The sequence below is a fragment of the Garra rufa genome, chromosome 16, assembly GCF_049309525.1.
Source record: "Garra rufa chromosome 16, GarRuf1.0, whole genome shotgun sequence".
Taxonomy (NCBI): Eukaryota; Metazoa; Chordata; class Actinopteri; order Cypriniformes; family Cyprinidae; genus Garra; species Garra rufa.
Window position 1 is genome coordinate 20188563 of NC_133376.1, and position 8992 is coordinate 20197554.

At 42.2% G+C, this 8992-nt stretch overlaps 1 protein-coding gene across 1 annotated transcript; it reads left to right on the plus strand.

Moving 5' to 3' along the window:
* Positions 1–4779: 4779 nt before the first annotated feature.
* On the plus strand, positions 4780–7032 carry LOC141288503 (zona pellucida sperm-binding protein 3-like). Its single transcript, XM_073820659.1, has 8 exons — positions 4780–5289; positions 5475–5593; positions 5671–5774; positions 5837–6014; positions 6450–6567; positions 6647–6729; positions 6795–6880; positions 6953–7032. Exons 1-8 carry the CDS (start codon positions 4780–4782, stop codon positions 7030–7032), a joined length of 1278 nt encoding a protein of 425 aa, XP_073676760.1.
* Positions 7033–8992: the final 1960 nt, after the last annotated feature.

Below are 8992 nucleotides of genomic sequence, written 5' to 3' on the forward strand. Positions count from 1 at the left end.
AACAGCAAATTTGTCTGTAAGGAACATCTCAGTTGTTGTGTGTGGGGTGTTTTTTTTTTTTTTTTTTTTTTTTTTTAATTGGGGACTTGTGGAAACCTGGTTTTGTGGATCATCTTTTGAAGAAAGACGCCAGCCCAGTTCCTTTCGATTCTGCCATCTGCACAAAAATGGTGTTTGATTTGCACATCTTATGTTATCGTGAACAACCCTCAGTTTTTATGATTTAGGCATGCTCAAAGTTTTTTGTTTAAGTATTTTAAATGTACATGTAGTAATTTGTCTTTTTGCACTACTTGGTACAGTGTTGTTGCTAAATGTTCGTAAAACAATTGCAGTTGTCTTCTGGACGTATGTTCGCTCGCAATTTTGGGCCCTATGACAAAATATGAGTTTGGGCCCCCCCTACCACACCAAAGCAGATCTCTGGGGGCCCCTAAAGGGCATGGTCCCTTAGAATCGTCCAAACTTATCCCCCCTTAGCGGCACCCCTGACACTAAATAAGGGGCCGTTCACATGTCGCGTCTTTTGCCCGCTAAAGTTCGTTATTTCAAATGTAGACACGTGGTATGCGCGCGCATAATGGAAGCGACGCGCTCGCGTTTTCCATGCGCAAGCTACAGAGCGGTTTGGAAAGGAGAAAGCAACTCGCCTAGCGTTTTCCACGCGTTTTTAGGCGCGACGTGAACGGCTGCATCGAATGATAACTTGCTGCCATGCTGGATCCATAGTTATAAACAAACTGCTTCGGTGAGTCACGACGCATAGAAGGCGTCAACGTCTTGCTGCTCCCTCCCCGTTCTGTGATTGGTTCCCTATCTGAGGTGAAAATTTGGTCCATGGTTTCCATGCTACCTTCCAGCGTGAATAAAATCGATCTGTGCACAAGGCAGCATGGGGACGCCCAGGCTAAGTGGTGGAACTGATGGACTTGTGATTTAGGGTTTCAAAGTTTCAAAGAGTCATTTCTTTAAATGTATGTCCTCCTTAAAGGGATAGTTGACCCAAAAATGAACATTCTATCATTTACTCACACTTGTATAGGGTTGGGCATCGAGAACCGGTTCCAACTTGGAACCGTTTAAAAAATAACGATGCCATTGGAATCGTTTATAAAATTTGTTTTCGATTCCGATCATCGGTTCCAAACACGCAAGTTTTGGTTTCCATTGTGGCCACCGTATTTCTGGAAATGCTTGCCGCGCGCTTGTTCAGTTGCAGCTATGGAGCACGGTAAGCGGCACTCAAAAGTGTGGCTTTATTTCACACTAAGGGTGTACTCACACTAGGCAGTTTGAACCGTGCCCAAGTGCGTTTGACCACCAAAGCGCGGTTCGTTTGACTAGTGTGAGTGCTCCGAGCCGTGCCCGGGCGCGGCTCGTTTAGCCGGCCCTGGCCCGCTTGGAAGAGGTGGGACGGTAAAGTTGGACTCGGGCGCGGTTAGCATGCAGTGTGAGTGCTAACCGTGCTGGAGCACGGAACAGGACGCGTGATGTCGCGTTTTGCGAGGTAATCAGCGTTTTTATAGTCCATAATCAAAGCTGCAAAGTCCTTGCTGCACTTCAGCTGGTACCTTGCAAACCTCCTCATACAAGCAGCACGATTGCGCGAAAATTTTCGTGCCACAAATGCGATAGACATGTTTAACGATAGGCTGTGGACAACCGCGGAACAAACGACTCAAAATTACTATCCACAAAGTAAAAGAGCGATGGACTAAATTGCGTTCAGCGAGAGCGCGCTCTTCCTGTGTTTTTACATGCAACACATGTGACAAAATGATATCTTGCACGGGAGGATGCACTATGAATATAACGAAACACCTACGCCTGCATGATGTACAAATTAAGGGGTGTAGCCTGTTTGACGTGCTGTGCAGGTCCACTGTCTCGTCATGCACAGAGAGTCCAGACCAGGGTGCAAGTTCTGCATATATAAATCTGTTTTTGGGCTGGTGCAGAGGCATTCCTAATTTTCTCCTACATGGGCTGCAGCTCCTAAAACTAAAACTCATATTGAATCAAAATAAAATTATCCTCTGTGAAATCAAATGAGCCTGTGACATGTTTTGACTCAGCCCACAAAGAATCGGAATTGAGAATCGAAAAGAACCGAAATCGAAAGGAAGAATCAGAATCGGAATCAGAATCGTTCAAATCAAAACGATGCCCAACCCTACACTCGTATTTCTAAAAAGGTTTTTTTTTTTTTTTTGCCTTATAATGGAAAACAATGGGCTCCAATGCTGTTTGGTTTCCAACATTCTTCAAAATTTTGTGCTTCAGAAGAAATAAAAGTCAAACAGGTTTTGAATGCCATGATGGGTAAATGATCACACAATGTTATATTTTGGTGAACTTTTGACACAAAACAGTTCTGATATCATTCTAACCCTACTGCTGTTCCAAACTTGTATGACTTACTTTCTTCTGTGGAACACAAAAAGAGATTTTTATTTTTTTTTTTTTTTGGTTAATGTACAGTAAATGATTTATATCAGGGTCGGTAATGAACTTTTCCATTAAGGGGGAATATTTGCCACCTTAAATTGATTTTCAGGGGCATTTATTACATTTGTAAGGGCATTTTTTAAATAAAAAACACATGTTTTCTTTAATCTCAAATACTTAAATTTACCTAATTAATCAATATTAATCACTAATCAATATTTTAAACTGTTATCAATAACAACAGGCTTTTAAAGTTGTATCTAAATTATACATGTAAAAACTTAGCTCAAAGGGCTGCAATATTATGACAAAAAGCATTATTGTAGATTATTGCTCTGTTTAACATAATGATTATTAATATCGATATTGAAAACAATATAAAATGTTTTTGTTTCATTTTGGACACGACACATTCTTGGTCCATGACGTTAGCCAAGTCTAGCACAAGTTATGCAAAAACTTTGTTATAACTACTGAAGCTACTTAATTAATCTGTTATTTACATTGTATCTGCATTGTGTTGTTTATGATGAGAGAATTTGTGCACTCACAGACTAATCTAAGCGCATCTGATTGGCCAACACATTCCTAAGTTCAACAGAAACATGTTTGATTGGTTAGTAGACTCAACTCTGCACAAAACACTGTGTAAAGCACTTTAATTTCGCACTAATTGAATTGTCACTTTTCATTCATTTACAAATTTAATTTTAATCTTAACAGCCATAATGCGTTGTTTAATTATGCATTTTTTTGGCCCTTTGTCTTGAACAGCCATGGGGCGTTTTGTTCAATTTGGTCGCATTTTTGCCATAAGTTAATTTCCGACCCTGATTGATATTTTCTGTGCAATTTCGATGAATAGGCACTGGAATGTTCAAGCTTCAAAAAGGATACAAAGATATATACAAAAAATAGCATCAAACATCCATGTGACTGAAATTTCTTAAGCCTTACAGTCTTACTCTCCTACAGTTTCTATTTTAAATCCCTACATGCCTCGATTTTTTTAAAGCAAGGTTTTGATTCGTTCATCACACAAACTATTGTATAGCTTCATAAGAACTGGAATAATATTATTTCAATATAGCTTCAGCTTCATCCTTCAGGCTGTCAGGAAACTCAACTCTCTCCCTGCTCTGCCCCCACTCCCATCTTCTGCCCCACAAACTTTCTGAACTGACACACATACACACTGACCTGCACCAGTCACTTTGCGCAGCATTGGTCTGCCAACTACCTCACACTACTCATAAGACTGTTACAAGACTGCTCTGACACTTTTACATTTTTACACACAAGCTCTGTTGCACTATATTGTTTACATGGTTTGCACTCTCTACCATGTGCCCTTACTTGTATATTGTATTTTTCATTTTTATACATTATATGTTTATTTGTACTTATTCGTATTTTTTCACTGTATTTAATGTTACTGTTTGTATTTAATGTTACTGTTTGTATTTAATGTCTGCACCATAGGTCTGAGAGTAACGCAATTTCAATTCTCTGTATGTCCTGTACATGTGGCAGAATTGACAATAAAGTTGACTTTGACTTTGACTCTTTAGGACCAATGTTGTCACTGAGAATTGGGAGTACATCTAGTGACTTAATGCTCAAGCTCACATTAAGTTTTTTCAGGTGCTTTGCGGGTGCCAAGTCTACGTCTTCCATTTCCCGCTTCATGCCTCAAACCCATGGATGGGTGCCGTTCATGTTCCAGGAAGGGTACAGTCATTCTGTTTGTACTACAAGAATTAGAAGTTAATAATCTGTGGAACCTCTTGCATATCTACATCTGTCTTTTAAAGGCCACTATTGTTTCTAAACCTAGTGATGCTGGACACAAGTCATGTTCTTTTGCCAATAGGTATGTTTATGCAATTTTAAGACATAGTTTTGAATGCGCAGTGTTTAATTTGTGTCTCATTGCAGATGGTTTGCAGCTGATGGGAACCAGCAGGTTTGTGGTCATTGTGACTCAACATGGTCCTGATAGTGGTAGATAGCTGCTTTCAAAATTTGCTTTTGATGCTTCAAGTGCTGTACTGGACCTAGGTGTTTGCTTTTCCAGGTGCAAAGCCTCACTTGGTCCCCTAATGGTTCAAGAGCAATGAAAGACTTCTGGTTTTCAATAAATTTGTTAAACCTGTTCTCGTTTCCAGTTTGTTTTTTCTCATTTGCTAATAGATAAACTCTCCAGGTCCGGAGGAGACTCAAGTGTAATCAATTAAGCTGAAAGGGGAGGAGCCATCCTAATTCAAAGCTGTATAAAAGGCAAAGTCAAGCACTGGTGAGTATTGGGGCATTGCTTCCAAGTTTATTAGGATGGCATTCCTGCAAGGTGTGTTAGTGCTGGCTGTGATTGTTGTATTTGATCTGAGCAATGCACAGGGAAGTTTGACGTACCGTCAAAGTCCAAGGAGCATGAGCTCAGAATCACATCTGGCTTCCGGAGGTCCTGCTGTTTCTCCTCGAGGACTCTGGAACCCTATGGGAATGACCTCTGCCTTGCAGAGTCCTTTTGGAGTTCAGGAGAAGCAGCTGATGCAGGGTCCAGTCAAGCCTCTGGATTGGAGGTTTCCAGTTGTTCCAGAGGTTCAGAGTGAGTTGGCAGTGGATTTCCAGATCAGGCAACCCGTGACTCCCAGTAGCGTAGCTGTTCAATGCAGTGAGAGTAGTGTTCATGTGGAGGTACAGCAGGACTTGTTTAGCAATGGTCACCTCATCCAGCCATCTGATTTGTCTTTGGGAGGGTGTTCTGTTGTCGGTCAGGTTCCAGGATCTAGGGTGCTCTTCTTTGAGTATGAACTACAGAACTGCAACAGTGTGCTGATGGTAAGAACTTGTGACTCTATGAATGTCCATTAAACCCTTAAATGTAGATTTCTTCACTCTGAGTTTGGTTCTTTAAGAACTGTTCACTGAAAGGTTCCTTGGAACCCAAAATGAGTATTCTGTGGCATAACCTCAAGAGCATGGCTGAGTTGAATGCTCTTGGTAACAACTTCCATCTCTTACAGGTAACTGAGGATGAGCTTGTCTACACGTTCTCTCTTACCTACGCTCCTGAGGCACTTGCTGGCACTCCAATTACCCGTGCCGATGGCGCGATTGTTGGCGTTCAATGCCACTATCAAAGGTAAGTGACCCTTTAAGTGACTGTTGCCTCTTGCCTTGTTGCAACTGTAAGACAATTAATTGTGTCTTGAACTGCAGGCTTCAAAATGTAAGCAGCGATGCCTTGGTTCCAACTTGGGTTCCTTATGCCTCAAAAGAGGTTGGTGAAGATGTCTTGCTCTTCTCCTTGAAGATCATGTTGGGTAGGTGCAGTTTCTTTGGACCTTGTGCATGTGGCTTTGCCTAAACTCTGTTGTTCTTGCAGACGACTGGTCCTATGAGAGGCCTTCAAACTATTACTTCCTGGGTAATGTCTTCAATATTGAGGCGTCTGTGAAGGTGTACAATCATGTGCCTCTGCGTGTGTTTGTGGACAGCTGTGTGGCTACCCAAGTACCTGATGTGAACTCCCTTCCGAGATATGCCTTCATTGATAATCATGGGTAAGTTGAACTCTTGGTATTGAGTTGCTCATTGTAGCAACTTTGTCCTAATTGATAACTAGGGTCAACTCTATAGCGTAATGCATCTTGTAATGATTTGTCACTGAGTACATCGCAAAGCCTTGGCACTTGATGCTCTAAAGCGGGGTTCTTCAAATCTTGCCCAGCACTGGGCGTTTAGCTCCAAGAGAAGATTAAAGTGTAGAGTCAACACCACCAAAGCTCCAAAAATCAAGTGCATTTTAGATTTCCAATCCTAATCAAACTCCTGAACCTAATCGAGCTCTAAAGTTTACTGAAACTCCACAAGCAAAATGCTTTTAATCAAGGTTTAGGGTTAAACTCTGCAGGCCTGAGGCTCTTCAGGACTCCTGGACTAGAGCTGCCCTTATGCCTTTAAGGTCATGTAACTGTTTGAGCTCACGTTCTTTTAAGGTGCTTTGTGGATGCCAAGGCTACGTCTTCCAGCTCCCGGTTCATGCCTCAAACCCAGTATGACAAGGTCCAGTTCCAGCTGGAGGCATTCATGTTCCAGGGGGGAAACAGTCATTCTGTATGTACTACGAGCATCAAGAGTTAATTTGAGTTTTTCCTGCTGCTTTGGGTTTGACCTAATTTTGAGTCTCTTGCAGATCTATATAACCTGTCTCTTGAAGGCCACTATTGCTGCTGTACCAAGTGATGCTGGACACAAGTCATGTTCCTTTGCCAATGGGTATGTTTATGCATTTTAAGAGCTTTTAGTTTAAGGTGCGGTGTTTAACTTGTGTCTCATTGCAGATGGTTTGCAGCTGATGGAAACCACCAGGTTTGCGGTTGTTGTGACTCAACATGTGGTCCTGATAGTGGAACTGCTGCTTTCAGTGGTAGGTAGCTGCTTTCAAAGTTGCTTTTGATGCTTTAAGTGCTGTATTTGACCTAGGTGTTTGCTTTTCTAGATGTTCAGTGGGAAGGCAAGGCCTCACTTGGTCCCCTAATGGTTCAAGAGCGTCACAAGACTTCAACTGGTTTTCAATAAACTTTAAGAAACCTATTCTTGCTTCCGGGTTTTTTTTTTTTTTTTTTTTGACTTAAACATGTGTCTCTTAGTACTTGAGCTTTTAAAGGGTCACAAAACCCTAATTTGTTTTGTGCTCATTGGCTGCGTGGCTTGTATAGTACCACTCTACATTAGCCGCGTTTCCACTGTCGGGCCAAAAGCGGGCGTGCTAGTGCGTGCCACGGCCAGTCGCGTTTCCACTGTCACTTCCGGGGCCTGATCGTGCCTCGTCGGTGCTTCCTCAGGGCCAATGGCCCGGGTTTTTCGGCCCTACGAAAACCTTGGGCCAGAGCGGGCCAGCTGGGGCTTGAGGCGTGGTCAAAGTGAAAGGCGGAGTGTGTCTGCGGTAAGAAGCGCATTTCGCCGAATTACTAATACAGGGCTCTTCTAAGCATTTGGGCCGAGGACAATATACAACGCCAGTTTGACGGCGTCTGCAGAAACGAAGATGTGATAAAAATAAAATTTTGGACAAATGCAAATAAGATCCTATAAAAATGAGATCTGATGTATAAGTTTATTTACGTCGTCCAAAAATTCACCAACACACCATGATAACATAACATACACTGTATCTGTACCTAAATAAAGGCATACAAAATTATACTAGAGGTACAACTGTGTAGTTATTTTTTTTTTGAGGTAGTGTGTAGATAATGTGCAACATTTTGTTTGATGTAATACCAAGTTAGACGAAAGATTTGTGTGTAGGTCATAAAAACAACGCTTCTTTTCAAGTGATTTATTAATGTAATATATTACAAATATTGCTGCTGCATAAACAACTGTTGCAAAGAACTTCTTGCATCAGAACAGACATCACCAACATTACAAGGCGTTTCTGCATTCGCTGTATCCGGCTTCCACATCCCTGTATTGTTCTTTTTCGCCTTGCAGCTAACATAAGCTTTCGGTGTAAACGCCGCTGAGCCTCCGTCTTCGCATCTTGGTTTCGCTGCCTCATCTTCCACCAAGAAAACACCGAAAGGGGCAAACAAACAGCCGCTTCAGCTGTCTTCGTTCGATGATCACACTACCGTGACTTATTTTCAATCTTCCCGCTGAAAGGGGAGGGGTTTCGTGACGTTTGATCCAAGGAGGTGTGTAAAGGGCGGGCTTTAGGTTTGCGCAGCGAGGCTACTGGCTCGATAGTGGAAACGCAGCTTACTTTTGGCCTTGGTGCTTGCGACTCGAGGCCATTAGCCCCGCCCGGCACGCTCTTAGCACTGGCTCGCACTGGCCTGACAGTGGAAAAGCGGCTATTGGCTTGACTGCCCCTTTTAAGCATTAATGAGCAGTGTAATGTTATACATGACAAAGGACTCGTCTAATCCAATCTCTGCACCATGCTTTGCATGAGCTATCACAGTATTTATGCATTGGAAAGTAGCACTTGTTTACGTTAGCTGGCTTGCTGTTTCAGAGACATGGTTTGTGCCCTTCTTCATTGTAAAAGTTTTCGTTTCCCCACGATGAGACCAGAGCTGAAGTTTGGAGGTGTGCTGCTGGGTTGCGGAGTCCTACGAAAACAGCAAATTTGTCTGTAAGGAACATCTCAGTTGTTGTGTGTGGGGTGTGTTTTTTTTTTTTTTTTTGAATTGGGGACTTGTGGAAACCTGGTTTTGCGGATCATCTTTTGAAGAAAGACGCCAGCCCAGTTCCTTTCGATTCTGCCATCTGCACAAAAATGGTGTTTGATTTGCACATCTTATGTTATCGTGAACAACCCTCAGTTTTTATGATTTAGGCATGCTCAAAGTTTTTTGTTGAAGTATTTTAAATGTGCATGTAGTAATTTGTCTTTTTGCACTACTTGGTACAGTGTTGTTGCTAAATGTTCGTAAAACAATTGCAGTTGTCTTCTGGACGTATGTTCGCTCGCAATTTTGGGCCCTATGACAAAATATGAGTTTGGGCCCCCCCTACCACACCAAAGCAG